At 38.7% G+C, this 17,490-nt stretch overlaps 1 protein-coding gene across 1 annotated transcript; it reads right to left on the bottom strand.

Moving 5' to 3' along the window:
• Window positions 1-1,062: 1,062 nt before the first annotated feature.
• GSG1L2 (GSG1 like 2) lies at window positions 1,063-14,050 on the bottom strand. Its single transcript, XM_010306445.2, has 5 exons — window positions 13,735-14,050; window positions 12,574-12,621; window positions 10,058-10,210; window positions 6,189-6,300; window positions 1,063-1,349 (listed from the first exon to the last, which is right to left on the bottom strand). Exons 1-5 carry the CDS (start codon window positions 14,042-14,044, stop codon window positions 1,094-1,096), a joined length of 879 nt encoding a protein of 292 aa, XP_010304747.1. The 5' UTR covers window positions 14,045-14,050; the 3' UTR covers window positions 1,063-1,093.
• Between the last annotated feature and the right edge of the window lie 3,440 nt (window positions 14,051-17,490).

The raw sequence follows: 17,490 nt of genomic DNA, 5'->3' as shown, positions 1-17,490 counted from the left end.
TCCTGAGGTCACACAGCATTCCCAAGGGCCAGTTACATAGCAGATTGATCCTGGGCACAGGTGCCTGCCGTCCCTTGATGGGCTTCCTAACACACACCACTTGCCTTCTGAGGAGACTGGCTTGTGTGTTGCTTTGCTATCTCACCTCATTTCTCTCGATTTTCCTCTCTTGCCTCTAATGACCCATGGTTTCCTTCTGAACTAATTGTTTTTAACTGTGCTACTCTATTATCAGCCCCACCTTATCACTGGCCTGCTATGGATCCTGCTAGCATAATAAGTTCAGACTATATTCATTTTAGGATTTTTTTTGCCTGAAAAAAATGTATAGTGATTTTTCTAAAGCTCAGAGCTTTAGTATACTGAGCTGCTCAGTATGCTGAGCTGCTCAGTATACTCTGTATGGCCTCTGCCACCCAGTGTTCCCAAGTGCATTTCCTAGCTGGCTCGTTAGCAGGAGAATTCATACAACAGTGAAGAAAAACTGGTGTCCAACAGAGTAGGCACACATGGCTCAGTTCCATGGGGATGTTCCACCTTGTTCTTCAGAGTGAAGTGCTGTGTATTCCTGATCTATGAGAATCATAATAATTTCTGCTTTCCCATCTTTAATGTGATTGTAGGTGATTCTTCATGTATAATAATAAAAAGTCAAATTTTGATTCTTTCTGATACTGTTTTCAGAATGATATCTAGAGAATTTCATAAGTTGTGTTCTGTCTACAACCATGTATCTTCCAGATTTCTGTTTGCCTTCCTAGCCATTTTAAATGACAGTATTTACATTGAAAGCATCTTCCCTCTATTAACCATCCATAATGCTCTGAAATTCTAACAAACTCACATACTTTATATTAGCATTAGAGACTGATTAGAAATCAGAGCAGTGGAAGACCTGTGTCACTTTTTCTGAACTGAGACACCTGAATCTACTTTTCCAATACTAAGACTTCCTGGAAACATCCATGGAAATATCATTTCTTTATTAAGAAAAATAACTAATGCTACACAAATGTACATTTTTATTAATTAATACTGTTTCATTCTGATCTAGTATTATCATTTACAGAATGTCTTGAGATACGGTTCAAATTTACAGAACTGAAATAGTGGCCAAGTGACGCATGCCTTTTATTGGGTGTGCAGGGTCCTCTGTACTGTTGTGAAAAGAGTTCACATACACATTGCAAGCTTTCTCTGGAGCTGTATGATCAGGAAACTTGTATTTAATCTTTAAATTCCTTTCCAGCATTTTTCTTTTGTGCTTGAATTCCAAAATAGTTTTTGTATATTTGTTAATAGTGGTGACAGCTGCAGCCATACAGCAAGCGAAGGAAGCCCATGCGAGGCTATAAACAAAAAAGTTTATCAGAAATTAGCAGAACATTTTCATATCCAAGTCCTTTGATTTTATTTTTGAAAATACTGCATACATGTGATTGTGTATTAGGGAAAGAGGACCATGGTGGGGGAGGAAGAAAACTTCTTTTTTAATGACTGTCCACATACCTGACTTATGTAGTTGACCTCTACATAGTTGTTATAATATTCACATTTGACATTCCTGTTTAATAAAACCCTATCACCAATTTCTCTGTTTACTCAACTTAGAGCTTAATATCAGAAAGAGCAACTATAAAAAAAAGAGGATGCATAAAAAATTAAAACATGCAGTTATTGAGACTACAAATCTCACATGTGACACAGAAAAAATGTGTGCCAGTTATTCGAAAGGGTTAAAAAGAAAAAAGAAGGCATAATTAAATAGCTGACTAAAGCAAGCTTAGAGCATTGAAATGCATTCCTGAGAAAATAGAGGTCATGACTAAACAGAGAGAAAAGGGCATCGACTCTGAAATGTTAAAAGTAAAACCATAAGAAGACAGAACTAAAAAATTATGTTGAGGTACAATTTGCTAGAAATGTGTGAAACTTCCAGACTACTGAGTGGGCAATGCATGCTGGAGGTGTAAAAGTAGCATGTAAAAATATGGCCACAGTGGAATGAATTGGAGTTCACAGTGGACAAACTTACTCATCACAGCCTTTCTTAACATGGCAAGGTCACGATTATCTAACAAAACATATGCTTTGGTGGAGAAATCAGTTTAAGAAACTCCTGCTTATCTCTACTCTTCCTCAGAGCTGTTTGTTCCCACATCTGTACTGTAGTTCAACAAACTAATCTAGGTTTTTAAATAATTCTTTCTTTTTCTTTTTTCTCCAGTATTATTATTAGCCAGGATTGTTTTCCAGGGTGATCAGACAACCAGATGTGTTGACAGAATTTGAGGGTGGTGGAGTATGACATGTAGATGTGAAGTTTATTATAAGAAACTCTTATAATAAGGAAACAGCAAGAATAGGGGAAAATCAGCAGAAGCAGATAAATTTACCTCCCCATGTGAATGGAGCAAGAATGGGATAGCAGGCCTACCTATAGTGGTATGGAACCTGTGGATTAAGCCAACCATGATAGAGAAGAATTGAAGATTCAGACTCTGGAATGAGATAAAAGTGGCAGATCTGCAGTAGTCCTGACTCATGTAGTAAGCATTTTTGGCTGAATAACTGAAGCACAGTAGCATTAGTAGACAAACTGATAGAACTGATATTACGAAGTACAGCTTTTGTTGAAGGTGCTTTTCCTAACCCATCTGTTGAAGCCCTTTGAAGGCATCAATGATAAGGACATAAAACTGATGTCAAGAAAGCTTCTATAAAGGTCTCTTAGTAAATACTGAAAGAAATTAATCTCTTATGAGCAGAGTCTTTTGTAGACCAATACTGTGTTATAAAAGAAAAAAACAAAAGATAGAAATAAATGGTTTCCTTTGACAAGACAAGAAGGATATCAGTGTGATTCTTCAAAGTTTTTGCCAGAAATTTTGCTTTTCCATAACAATTTGGAAAAAATGGGGAGTCCCCTATCTGACTAGAGAGAACTGAGGAAGGAAGTGAGCAAAGTCTTGTCGCTGAGAGTCAGAGAATAAAGGGCAGTTTGTCTGCAGTGGAAATTCAGCTTCAAAAAGGAGAGCATTCAATTTGAATTCTGTGCAGAGACAAATGACAAAAGGAGAAATCAAACAGGTCAACTCAACAAGGAAGCAAACTAAAGCAATCAGTCATTCATCAGCATAAGAGAAATGCCAATAGGAGCTCAACTGGATTATGGGTTGTCCTTTTACTGCATGGAGTATCCCATATGACATGTGCAATGGGAATTTAGCACAAGGCAGGTCTTTAGAGAGAAAATGTTGTCTCTTTATGCAAGGATGCCTCAATCTGAGAAACACAAGGAGACTGAGAGATTCACCAATAATAGAAACATCTTTCAACTTCCAGAAAAGCTGTTGGATAAGAGAAAAGAGAAATATGGAGGGATTTATTGAAGAGATGTTCAGGGATACCAGAGTGAGTAGGCTGAGAAAAGGAAAGAAGAAAGTGAATCCTGATAGAAAAATGGGGCATACAATTGATTAGAAAAAAAGGCATCACACAGACCATCCTCCTCAATGTCTTCCTGTATGCAAGTATTGATGGCTTGGAAAGTCTTGTGTTGGTAGAATCATTTCTTGGGGCATTCAGTGGTCCAGACTGCACTGAATTGTTAGAGAGCAGCCGTGAAATCCTCAGTTCCTGAGTGCATGCTACATGACAAAAGTCATTAGTCCAGGTGCTCAGAAGAAGGCTGGCTGTAATGTCAGCAGTGATGACATCAGTGACAAACATGATGGTGGTGATAGTGGCATCAATGGAGTTGTGTCAGCAACAGCAATAGTGAGAGTGATTTTGGTGTTTTTCTTCTCCTCCCAGTGGGATGGAAAGGAGGGAACAAGCTCCTCAGTATCAGTCTGCAGTTTTCTGTTCCCTCTCCCATTGGAAAGGGGAAGTAACAAAGGGAAGTAACACTCCCTCTCTTTCCACTGACCACACTTCTTACTGATTTTAGAGTAAAACCAGACCTAATCCCATTCCTGAAAGAAATGGAAATAGCTCCCAGAGAAGAGATCATAGCCCCAAACCATGGACACAAAATTACTATTGCAAGAACAAAAACATGAATGAATGGAAGCAGTGAGAGTCAAAGAAGCAAAACATATCCAAGTCTGAACAGAGGGAAGAAAGTGCCATTTGAGGATCCCGCACAGCTTCTATGATACCCATTGAGGGTATCCAAGTAGCCCCTGGACACTGTCCAGTGTATTGTCTGGATACTTGGCATTGGACCTTCTCAGACCAGTTCTTCCTGACAGAAGGGAGATCAACCTTTCCACTTCGACCACCCCAGACAATGCTACAGTCTTGGGGAAGAGTGGCTGGAAAGTTGCCCAGCAGAAAAAGACCTAGGGATGCTGGCTGACAGCCTGCTGAACATGAGCCAGCAGTGTGCCCAGGTGGCCAAGAAGGCCAATAGCATCCTGGCTTGTATCAGGAATAGTGTGGCCAGCAGGACTGGGGAAGTGATCGTGCCCCTGTACTTGGCTCTGGTGAGGCCACACCTCGAATACTGTGTTCGGTTTTGTGCCCCTCAGTACAAGAAGGACATTGAGCTGCTGGAGTGTGTCCAGAGAAGGGCAACGAAGCTGGTGAAGGGTCTGGAGACGACGTCTTATGAGGAGTGGCTGAGGGAACTAGAGTGGTTTAGTCTGGAGAAAAGGAGGCTGAGGGGAAATCTTATTCCTCTCTACAGCTACCTGAAAGGAAGTTGTGGTGAGGTGCACGTTGGGCTCTTCTCCCAAGTAACTAGTGATAGAACAAGAGGAAATGGCCTCAGATTGCATCGAGGAGGTTTAGGTTGGATAATAGGAAAAATTTCTTCACCAAAAGAGTGGTCAGGCATTGGAACAGGCTGCCCAGAGAGGTGGTGGAGTCATGATCCCTGGAGGTGTTCAAAAAATATGTAGACATGGCACTTCAGGACATGGTTTAGTAGGCATGGTGGTGTTGGGTTGACAGTTGGACTTAATGGTCTTAGAGATCTTTTCCAACCTTAATGATTTTATGATTCTATGATTCTAAGTGGGTGACATATGGGTGCTGGGCCACCGCATCTGCTGGACAAACAGGATAATAATCTAGATAATCTCTAGTTTGGGAGTACTGACAGATCCATCCTTCAGTGCTCTGAAAGCACTAGAGAAACATCTCCATTTATGCACATGTAACAATAACTTCAAACAAACTGTTGCTTGGGAAACAGACTCCTGGAAAGAAGCAGAGCAATGTACAGTGACCTTCAAATGAGATTTGAGTTATTAGGGAGGTGAAAAGTAACAGAACAAAAGACAAAATAAACCCCTATTTCACTGCAAAAATCCCTAGCATGTCTGCATAGTAAAGACTGCATGGAGCTATAAGCTCTTGTTCAATAATGGTACAATAAAAGTAGAAAGAGCAAGAATGAGTGACAATGAGCTGTGATCTTGGCTGTCAGAGCATGTACGAAGGAGTCAATCAGCCTGAGCTCTGCTGTACTGACCCAAAATATCAATCCTGATTGACTTTTTATTTAACCAAATACAGTTGTTCCTATTCTTTTTCTCTGTCACAGTTGGGGAAACAGCAGCAGTTTCCAGCACCTGAACATGCAAATGCTTACTATTGATTACATTTGATGGGTTTTCAAAGACACATGCCTGTAGCAAAAATCCCGTGAACAGTCCTCTTTCTTAATAAATTCACTAGATCTCCTCAGAGGATATGTTACAATTACTTACAGGGCCAAAATAATGTGGCTTTACCTAAGCCTGTTTTCAAAAATTTGAACCATCTTGTCTGAAATGTTCCAGATACAATAACCTGAAGCATATATTTGATCAGGAAAAATTCAGCCTAACTGGCTAAAGCTGGAAGTGTTTTAAACAACTTATGCAAGGCAGTTGTCCTGGGAGATGAGGGTACTAAATCTGAGTCTGATGTGTATGGAGAAGAACCTCTGCTTTGTGCAGAGCAGTTGGAGGTCCCCACACTGTCTAAAGGATGGCAAATGAAAAACTCACCAGCTTATACATTCTACGGAATAATCTAAGACAACTGAATTTGGAGAAAAACAGCTGGTTACTGAACTGAATGCCCAGGAGTGAAATAAGGAAGACCCAGTCCTTAAAAATTAGGTATATATTCCTTGAACATAGGGTGAAGTGACTGAAATGTAATGGAAGAACCAAATATAAACCAATAGGTACCAATAGGACCAGCCATAATCCCATGTGTGAGGTCTCCAGTCTTCAGGACCAAGATTTACAGTCATTTGAAATACAGTCGTGTACATCATGTGAGCAACCATGCCCAGAAGACCTAAAAAATATAATATCATAAGAACATTAGAAAACGTAAATTGAGGACATTCTTCTTTGCAAAAATTTTGCAGTTGTCCCTTGAGCTTCTGAAGAATATTTTATGAAGTATCTACATTCTATAAATCACTCAAAAATATTGGACATTATAATCTAAGTGCATTTACGTGTCATGTATTTGCCAATATAGTCATTAATACAGTCCCTTGACATCTACTTTGTATGCTAGAGGAATCTATGGGAGCAATGGGACATGCAGCCCATAGATACTAAGAGGTAACAAGTTGATTGGCTCTCATCCTTTGAAAACTTCTTAGTAATTCAATCCTAAGCAAAGATCAGCCATTACAACAAAGAATTGCTCAGCTGCATCGCACAGGACACATTTTCCACAGTTGCCTATCATTCAGTGGAAAGATTTTTCGAAGGTATGCAGTCATATGCCCTTTCTCAGTGCTTTAAATGCAGCCAGATTTATCAATGTTATGTAGGTGAATGAACAAGGAATAAACACTTAATGGCCATTATAAAGCACTGAAAGTCTAGATGAGAGGGGCTTATATTTAATCATTTAATTTTCAACATTTCTACTAGGCTGCTGCCTAATCCTAAGGGTATTTGTTCTCCCTTAGAATTTTATCTTCCAGTAGTGAACTTCCCTGTCAACATATTTATTTTTTTTTTCCAGATTCATTTACAAATCTATAAACACCCTTGCAGTATCAACTATCCTGCTATCTAAAACACATTAGCTTCTCAGAGCAGGCAGTCGCACACCAAACTCACAAGACCGAATTTCTTAGGTGTTCCTAAAGTAGGTCTGTTTCATGAATTGTTACAGAAGTAGGTAGCTAGCACACAGTGTCTCTCAGGCTAGGACAGGTGTCTTCGGGCATAACAAGTTGGGGCTGACAATGACCTGACTTCAGTAATCACTGGGAAATGGTCTTCCCTGACAAAATCAACAGGCAGTCAGGGGAGCTCTTTTACGTAGCACAGAGCCAAGAGGCTTTATGCTGTGACACACAGCGTTCGGTAGTTAGCAGGCACTCTGATAGCACTTTCCTTAACAAACTGATGGGAGAAAGTTGTTTGACTGTCAGTGTGGCTATTAGAGAACTGAGACCAGTTGTCAATCTCTCACCAGAGAGGTGAGATGTCATAGCCATCTTTGAGTTACACGAATGCCCGTCCTGAATCCTTCAGTCTGCCGAGAAATGTATATAACTGCAGTGTGAACATGACCTCCTGTGTTGGAACTCTCCTTTTAGCTCTTGTACAAGGATTAAATTCTGAGTCGGGCTCAGCATTTCAGCAGTGGTGTCTGGGCAGTTTGGTGCCTGAGAAATGGTGAAAATTCAGCTAATACAGATATAAAAGGTGAGCATAGTCATATATGTGTGCCTGCCTATTCGTTTTCATCAAACGCCACTGAGGGCAAAAGGACAGCGATATCAGTAATGTGTATTTCATAGCAGTAGAGTTAACAGTGCACATGTATGTAAGAGAAAACACTCACAAATTAGAATAATAATTATCACAAATTAGAATAATAATTTCTGTAGAGTGAAGAGCTGCATGTGGGACATTTTAAACCTACTACCTGTGGTCAGAAAATTTCACACTGTGATTCTTCTTTTAAGACATCATGTTCTGCACAAGTTAGAACATATATTTTAGGTTTCTATTCAGTCTGATCTAAAGACTGAGGGAACTGAGAAATCAAACAATAGCTTTAATGTGGTTTTTTTCAATAGTTAAATACCATAACAGGTTTTTTTAATTGTGTGTTTTCAATATAGCTAGAATTATGCAGCTACTCTTTCCAGTAGCTGAATTTTAATTTGCATTTGTCTGCTAGAACTGAGGGCATGTTTGTACAAGAAATTGCATCTTCATTACAGATTAGGGCAACTAGATTTCGTTTGTTTCTACAAAGACTTTATACATAAGTTTAACAGCCAAGACAGATGCTCTTCAACTTTTTAAGATTTCAAGAAATTTTACTAGCGGAAGTAAACGGAGCGTCCAGGAAAAGCTTGCTGCTTGCTGTGTAAGCCTCCTTAATACTGTACATGTCAAAACTCAAAAGAATATAAATAAAAGTGAGTATTTATGACTACGGAGAGAGGGAAAAGTTCCTAATAGTGGGAAAAACTTCCTAAAGAGTTGAATAAAGCTCACTACTCTTTCTTTGGAAATACACATGACAGTGGATCATGAGTTTTGGTGGAGGTTTTTTGGGCTTGGGGATTTCTTTAAGATGGGGCTAGACGAATATCTCCCAGGAAAGGTGTAGGAGAGTTGGGCCTAACTCAGGGTGGTGTGATGGGTCCCTAGAGGTTTTATAGTTCCATAAAATTAAGTAAAACTAGAGTACTTCAGAAGTCACCATGCGGAATGTAAATCGTGTTTGTTAAAGTCGACATTTAGCACTGCCCTCCAGGAAGATAGTGCAAAAAGTGGGCTAGAGAAAGACTAGAGCAGCAAGAGTAATCAGAGGTCTTACAAATACATATGAAGTCATATGACGTGTTTCTTAATCATTTCTTTTGGAGAAGATGAGGGAGAGATGTGATAGTCATCTTCAACTATGCAAAGGCTTCTGCAGAAAGGAAGAAAATTATTTCTTCCCAATTATCAAGGTCAGCCATTTAATAATCTTGATTTATTTAGCTAACAAAAATATGACTGGCAAATGAATTAAATATGTGACTATATTTAAGAGGAAAAAGTATAATAAAAAATATTTAATTGATGAAGAAAGGCATAACAATCACAAATGCAGGAACACTAAATCCAGAAATGTTAAGATCAGGATCAAAGCTCCAAATTTTGACAAAGACAATCTTAAGATTAATTCTTTGCCATCTGCCAGGTGTTTGATTTGCAATTAGTTGCCATTCTAAAAGATATGCTTTCACCAGGTATAAATTACTTTGGATTCTAAACAACCCTGACCATATCAAGCACAGTGGCATGTGTTCCACAAGAAATTGTAGTAAATAAAAATATGATTGCTTCTGGCTCTAAAACTCTGTGAAACATTGTTCGTGTTACCCATAATTGCTGGTTTTACTGCAACACTCCTTAATAACAATTCTATAATATAGACAGAATCACAGAGTACTTGAGCCTGTAAGACACCTTCAGAAGTCTCTGGTCTAACCTCCTCTTGCTCAACACACAGTCAACACTGAATTAATACCAGATTCCTCAGACTGAACTAGGGGCCCTCTGAAGTTTCTTCCAAAATGAATTTGCCTAGGATCTTCTTATGATTAAATAGTACTGGATTAAGAAGTAATAGGCAGAAAATGAAAGACAATTTAAATGACAATTCTCAACCAACAATTATCCAATTACATTTTATTGCCTTTAAAAGTGCTATTTTAATTTGACTATTGCTAATTTTATACTCAGCACATTGAAAAACAAAAAAATCCAAAATCAAGTTATTTGGAAGAGTATGTTACTTTTTTATCTTTGACAATAAACCTGAGGGTAAAAAAAATATAAAATTAAAATAATGAAGTTTAAAATAGTGAAAATTATAAATATAAAATATAAAAACATCATATGAAGAACTAATTAATTGAAAATAATATTTTCCATAAAATATTTCTGCATCTTATATCGTTAGTGGCTCTATAGGTATTGTAGTAGTTTTGAAACTTGTACACTGCTATTAATTTACAGGTGGAAGTGTATCAGTGTTGCATTTTCTGGATGTAATAAACTGAGATCCTTAACTGTACCTGCTAATACGGTGACTACCGCAGAAAAGGCGTTGATCTTTAGCCCATCAATGACAGTACTGTAGTAGCACATTTGTACTGACATAAGAATGGCTCCAATCAGAAGCAAAATGATGTACAGAAGCTCTGCTACAATAGACAGCCATAAAACCCCTGGAAAACCAAATTAATAGCACTTATATTATAAGCAGTCATTTAGTATTTTCATCATTTAATTATTCATTTATAATGTTTACTCAGCCTCAAAGGCTGTGAGGATGCTGTTATAACATCTCTAGGAAGACTTCAAGGTCAATGGACACCCTAAATTGTAATTCCCTCTACTGATTTGGCCATTTAGTGGAAGAGCACTTGCACATTCCTGCTATACACTCAAGAAGCTTACAGTAAAAGTTGGGGCAGTATGGTTTTACACTTAGTAGTGACCCTAAAATTACCATGAAACAAAGTTAATATAAAAAGAATTACTATCCAATTATCTAGTCGTTGACATCACAGTTGGTTAGTCCAGAGAGAATTGTACTAAAAGAGAACATCATGTTACCCAGCTAACAAACTGCACAGCCACACACACAGCCACATGGCGTGAGGCTCTAGTCATTAAATAAAATCTTCCCCATAGACTTAATTTTCCACAAGACAGAATCTTGATTTTTTTGGAAAGAGAAGCCTTCATGAGCCCAGACAGTCTCCAGGTTTCACTGAAATTCATTTCTCTGGTTATCTGCTAATTCATCTCTTTTCTGGATATCTGTTAATTACTTTTTATGTGAGAAGTTAATTTTCCCATTAAAGTTTCTCAGTTTGCTGCTTTACTATTAGCATGCTAATGTCCCATAGTCAGGAGCAGGAGGTCATCTTGTGTCCAGATCATAGCAAGAACTGGTCAACAACATTTCCAAACCTTATTAAAAACAAGTAAGGGTGTCCTAAGATTGTAGATTCAAACAGCAATTTCATGTGAAGGTGTATAATAACAATCATAACTTAAAAATAGACATGTTGCTAAGACATGTAATTGATTACTAAACACTACATATGGCAGTAAATAATGTTTGTGTGGTAAATAACCCCTACTGCAGGTTTTGACAGTGTCTGTGGGACTTCTCTGATTCAAAGGCCATTTAGACATTAGATTCTTGGGCCAGGGTATGTGTGGAGGTTCCTGGGCAAGGTTTATTTCTCCAACAAATCTTTGTCTCAGTAAAAAAATCTGATTTTGTTCAGGAACTCCATATGTAACATTGCCCAACAGAATTGAATGCTCCAGCTATGACAGCTTGCATCTTAACATTTTTGATAAGTGAGCCATCATTACATATGCACTGAACAACTGTGATAATCCCTGTCTATGATGCCTAGGAATGGTAAATTCACAAGGTGCATCCTAGGTTTGTGCACACAGCAGCCATATGCATGTGCAGAACACAAACTCTCCCTAAAAAATCTGCACACAGAATTTCACTACCCAGGGATAGCTTCTCAGTGTAGTTGTCAGGTACCTGGGTGCTGTCTTAGGTATCTTAATCTGACCTGCAAGTACCTGCGGTATTTGCCAATGCTGTTCATAGTTAGTTTCAGCATTATGCCCACTAGTGCTTTCATGTATTAGGAGCTCTCAGGGAAGGGTCCATAATCCACCCGACCTTTCTGAGGACCATGTCTGTATGGCTAAGAACCACATCTCATTTATATTTTTTTCTCACACTATAAAAATCTTGAATTATTTGTGCACAGTGACAAACTGCAATAGAGGGGGAGGACTAGGCTTCTGATACTGAGTCTTTCTTCTTCCCCAAGGGGCTGAAATTGTGTATCCAGCAAAGTAATCCAGTCCCAGTATCCTGGACATACAATTTCCACCCCCTGGGGAAGAAGGAAGACTTTTTTTTTCTGGATCAGCCACTTGCAAATTGATTGGTCTAACCACATCAGTGATAGGGTTTATGTTGGAGGGGGTTGCTCAACAGCATCTGCAGGCATGTGTTATAGGAACATGAAGCATTCTTTGAAAGAAAGAGGGCAACTCTCTGCTTTCAGGAGAGTGGAAATTCCTCCTTACTGTTCTGTGTAAGGTACAGGGAGGGGATTCAGACTGCCATCAAGATAGGTTTTGTCCACAGCATGTCTCCCCCAAGTCCCCTCAGCATGCTGCCTGCCTTGTTCACACACTGCCTGTCCCTCTGCCCTCTCCAGGCCACATGGTGCAAGCCACAAAATTCCTGACTGTGAATACGGACGCATGAGGAGAGAGGGGGCAAAAATTTACAAATCTTGACTACAGCACCTATATTCAAAGTAATTTTAAAAAACATTTGTATTCAAATGGAGTGTTTTCAAAAGTCACAGGGTCGTATTTAAAGTCATGTGGACTTCATTTTGAAAGTGAAAAACTAAATAACGGACAAAAAACTGTGGGATTAAAGCAACATTTTTTATATCAAAATACACAATATTTGTACTGGTAAATGTGATCAGGAAAGTTTTATTTACACAAACATAATATGCATATCTACCTCGATCAGCAGCTGGAGTCAGACTGATGAAGCTTCTACATTTCTCACCTAAAAAAAATAACATGTATTTTAAAACAAAATTCAGGATTATTTTGTATTCTGTAATGATCTAAAGAAAGTGATTAATAGAAAGCAGAAAACATAAAATCTTTTTTAAAAGCACAAACTGAGATGATCAGAATAGACCATTTCTGATGTATGTTTGTACACACAGAATCCCTGGTACGTCAACCTACTCCTGGGACTTAGCTAGAGAATCCTTCCAGACTTTTTCAAGACAGAAGCAGAGTCTGGAAGACTTAGAGAAAGGCTATAAATTGATTTCCAAAAGGTTGTAGCTGTGAAAGCCAGAACGGGAAAACGATCAATTCCTTTGAAAGACTGACAGCCTGTATACCATCATCTCTGTGAAGGAAGACCTGTTCTCCTTACAGCTGCTGCTCACATAAATTTCTTCTAAGCTTGATTCCAATTTCTTTCTGTAAGCTTTGATTTTCAAACCCATGTGACCTCCTGACCCCCACACAGATGCTGTGTACAAAGCTCTTGGAATTAATTCTGCTCTGCTCTGAAAATACAAGGGTTTTTTTTCAGCTACAAACTGCACCAAGTTGGAAAACAAGAACTGCCATAGCAGATGAACAAATTAAACAACCCCAGTATCTATAGTAATCACCACCTGGAAGATGTCTTTTGGAGATGTATAACTTAGATTTCACAAATTTAATTGCTCAAATTATTTTTAAAACAACAAAAAAATCACATTGTGCCTTTTATGTTGCCATAGGGGATCGTAAGCGATCATTTAAGGCAAATACGTTCATTTTTGCCTAAGTGACTAAAAACATCAGAAAAATAAAACACTTTCCTGTTAAAATAACTTCATTTGCTGCTCTGGTTACATGAATTAAAAAAAAAAAAAATCTTAATCTGCACTACAACCTGTCACTCTAAAGTTCTTTGCAGAATTTATTAGGAATATTTTAGGAATTGACTAGATAGTACCTTCTAAGATCCCCCATCCCAGAGAACAGCAACTTTTTAAGGATACTTTTTTCCTTTAAAATACATACACGATATTGCAGCAAAGAGGAAGGTGACACCAAATAAGTAGGAAGACTCTGATTACTTTCTTAAGTAAACTTATATAGTTTTACTCACCTTCTTCATTTATAATTTCTTCACAAGAATACCAAATCCCAGCATGAAACTTTCTGTCAATGAACTTGTCATCGCCTGTCTCCCAAATATACTGCACAGCATTGCTGTTGTTGGCATCAGGGCTATTAAAGCGGATGCAGTGATCCCCTTTGCTCTGTCCTGTACAGAAAGGTTTGGCAACTTTTCTTGTCCCTTCACACCAGTAGCTGCTACTGAATGCTGTAATAGAGCAGGCTAAAGAGAGAAAACTGAGAAAAAATGCCACTGAGGCTCTCTGTCGTCTGTCTGCAGCTGGGTCTGAAGCTGGCATCCTCCAGGTCTGCAGTATCAATTATTCTAGAAACAACCTTTTACAAAGTTATGTATATATCCGCCTGGTGAGACATCTGCCTGTATTTACCATCTCATTCTTCATTCGTCTCAGAAAATTGTACCAGCTTAGTAGTTAAGACAGAAAGCAGAGATATGGGCATGACCAGAAATCATGTGGCAGAAGAGATTAAGGGTATAGGACAGTGTTGTTTGGCAGTAATGTCTTGTGAAAGAAACATGAGGAAGTGGGACAATAGATTATAGTCTGCCCCATGAGTCACAAGAGTAAAGATACACAGAGCACAGAAGCACTGGAAGTATCCCAGTATGCAATCAGAAAAGTTTTATTTATACACAAAACAATGCATATTCACCTTGATCAGCAGGCAGAGTCAGACTGATGGAACTTCTCCATTTCTCAGCTAAGAAATAAATAAAATCTTGTGGCTCCAACTTTACACTGTTACACTGAACACTGATTAAATTGAATACAGTTGTGGATCTTACCACAGATAAATTCTTAAGGAGATAATACCAGTTGCTAAGTTAGAGCATTTCACAGCATTACAATACTTCCCAAGACCACTGGGAAGGTGATTGCATCTGTTCAAAGTTCCACCAGTGACAAATGAAAGTTATATGACTTTGCTATTGATGGGCTTCTGGGCACTGTCCAGACTGCTTCCATGAACACACAATAGAAGTCTCGTCCAAGTTAGGTCCAAGTAGAGAAGCAGCTGAATTATCCTCATTTTGTCTGTCCATCTGTTCTCTCTGTAAAATAGCATATTTTCCCTTCATCTGAGAAACTTTTCCCACCTTGACATGTTGTGTATGTTGCTTTTTCTGCCTGTTTGACAATGCAAATAAGTGATGCAAAGAACAAGAAGGAGCAGGAGTGTTAAATGATTACTTCGTTTTACAACTGTAAGGTCAAAATACATGCCCTAAGGGAGAGTGTTACCACAGGACACACATTGAAGTCACATATTTTTTAATGAAAATCATTCTGATTTTTAGGACAACTCTCTACCCAGAAGGTGTCAGGGTTGGAGAAGCATGTGGCTAGACAAGTCCCAGCATGAAACTCAAAGAGACAGGATAAATGCCTGTTTTAGACTGTTAGAAAGAGCTCAGCTTGAAGAGTTGGCCAGCAACAGAGTGCAAGACCAATCAGGTATCTGGACTAAAAAGGCAGAGCAAATCTCAGACCCTGAAAAGCAGAGTGTAGATAGAGCCAGGAGTTCTTTTTTCCTATAGCTTTGTGTTCCTGTATTTTCACAAGGACATAGCACTCATGAACTTCAGCTGAAGCCTCTAGGCATTGACACTGCTTCTGGACAGCATAACCAACTGCCCAGCAAATCTGAGAACAGGATCAGTAGGAAGGAAGGAGGGAGGGACGTCCTTTTAAGGATTAGAAACTTATCTATTTTGGTATTCCCAGGAGTTCTCTGCATATGACTGTATTCAAACATATCTTGAGGCCTGTGAAACCACTGACTCAAGGCAGCTGAGTTCACTTGTGAATAACACTGACACCTCTTTCATATCTACAAACTTTACAGTTTTATGCCCCTTATAAAATTTAACCAGCATAAACATCATAGCATTGTAGTTATCTTTGACTAAATACACCTTGTACTAGACTATGAATCAGTCTCTGGAAACTGTAGAAAAAGCTCTGTCAATTTTGTTCTGGTTGACAACTACAGTCTGAGATTTTTCACTTAGCCAGTTTTCTGCTTAAGCCCTATCAATGCTAGTACCATGCACTTTTAAATCATTTTGCCATTTAAGAATGTTCTGTATAGTAGGAGAAATGTATTCTATAAGCATTTATTGGTTAGATCTGTCATACTGTGAAAAAAGAAAATAAAAGAGGAGCAAATAGATTAGCTGGACCTTCCTTCAAATAAAGTGTTATATTCAGTGATTTTTGCTGAAGTAAAGTTGAGAGTAAATGAGGGTAAGCAGCTGTGGTTAGAGTTCAGCATTATGACATTCCTGATTTATGTTGTTCTAGAAAAAACACAGATGAGCAGTTGCTACAGGGGCTTTGAAGTGCCTCTCCTTGGTCCACAGAGTTGCCCTTAGGTGTCTCAGGGAGGAATACATATACTGACACATCCACGTAGGAGGCACAGTAGTGCAGAGCAGCCAGTGCCCTTACTGCCAGGCCTCTAGAGTGGGCTGGATGCATTTCCACCTTGAAATACTTGTCCCCAGAGCACTTCCATACCCCATGCCCCCGTACTCTTTGTTACCACATCCAGACTCATGTTACTCACATCCAGAGATGAGACATAGGTATACATCATGCCCTTCCACCTCCTGGATTCCTCTAGAAGAAAGTTTGGGCATGTGTCTAGAGAGGGAGTCAGGTCACACTGCTGGCCAGGTTGATGGGATGTGCTGCAGGGTGTATTTGCCACTGTTTGGGTTTAGTCTAAGTCTGGCAATGAAAACTGGTCTACATCTGGCCTCCACAATACTAGTGTTGCACCTCTGCCTGTCCTCTAGCTTAGCTGTTTGGGATGCCCATGATTTCTGGGAAGGGCACGAGCCATTCTCTGGTATGAATAGCTGTTTCATTTCTCTTGGAAATGGAGGAGTCAACATATGCTTGACTCTCCATATTGCCAACTCAAAACATGACAATCATAAGCTAGACCCTAAAATTATTATAGGTGGTTTTATTCCATGAGTCTCTATAACACATATATTTATTCATGTTTTCAAGCTTTTCTCTGCAACTAGAAAAGCTGTAAACATTTTTTTGAAAATTAAACTGAAATTCATTGGCAGTTTTCAAATTTGGCAGTTGAAGCTGTGAAAAAAACACTGAAAGTCACAAGAATTGTAGTAAAACTTTAATTGCTGGTAACAGCATTTTTTGTACATTTAGCTTCTCCCTGCACTGAGTGTGCATCTTTGACAAAATACGATCAGAAAGGATAAAACCAGCTATTACTGAGCTGCTTCCTAACAGTCAACTAGATTACTAGATTCAGTAAGCTTCCTACACAAAGCTTTTCTGTGTTCTAGGGCATCTTGTAATGGTTTCATGAGGTGTGTATAAATATATAGGCATTTATGGAGCTGGATTACATTCTTGCAAAAGCACTGGCAAAATTCCCATGGAGTTTCAAGGGAACAGGATCAGCCCTTCAGTGTTTTAATAGTTTTCTGACTTCTTATTGGCTAAAGGACAAGCTACAGTAAGCAGACTTTCTGTGAAGTTTAGAGTAAAACATAGTTGGAGTCTAGCAAGCCTAGACACTTTAGTAGATTTCCTCACTTATTTGTCAGAAGATTCATGAAGTAGTTGCACTCATAAAAGAAGACATTTTTACTTTTTTTTTTTCTTTTCCACAGGACGGGGTGATATAATTGATCTATAGTAGAGTGAAATAGCATCATACTGGGGACAAATTTATTAGA

Source organism: Balearica regulorum, chromosome 18, assembly GCF_011004875.1.
Source record: "Balearica regulorum gibbericeps isolate bBalReg1 chromosome 18, bBalReg1.pri, whole genome shotgun sequence".
Taxonomy (NCBI): Eukaryota; Metazoa; Chordata; class Aves; order Gruiformes; family Gruidae; genus Balearica; species Balearica regulorum.
This window is presented reverse-complemented; position numbering and strand designations above follow the sequence as displayed.

Coding starts and splice junctions, on each gene's coding strand:
- GSG1L2 (XM_010306445.2), bottom strand. CDS start 14,044: ATGCCAGCTTCAGACCCAGCTGCAGACAGACGACAGAGAGCCTCAGTG. Junction 10,211..12,573: donor GACTCCAGCTGCTGATCGAG/GTAGATATGCAT, acceptor TTGGTTTTCCAG/GGGTTTTATGGCTGTCTATT. Junction 6,301..10,057: donor GGTAGTCACCGTATTAGCAG/GTACAGTTAAGG, acceptor TATATTTTTTAG/GTCTTCTGGGCATGGTTGCT.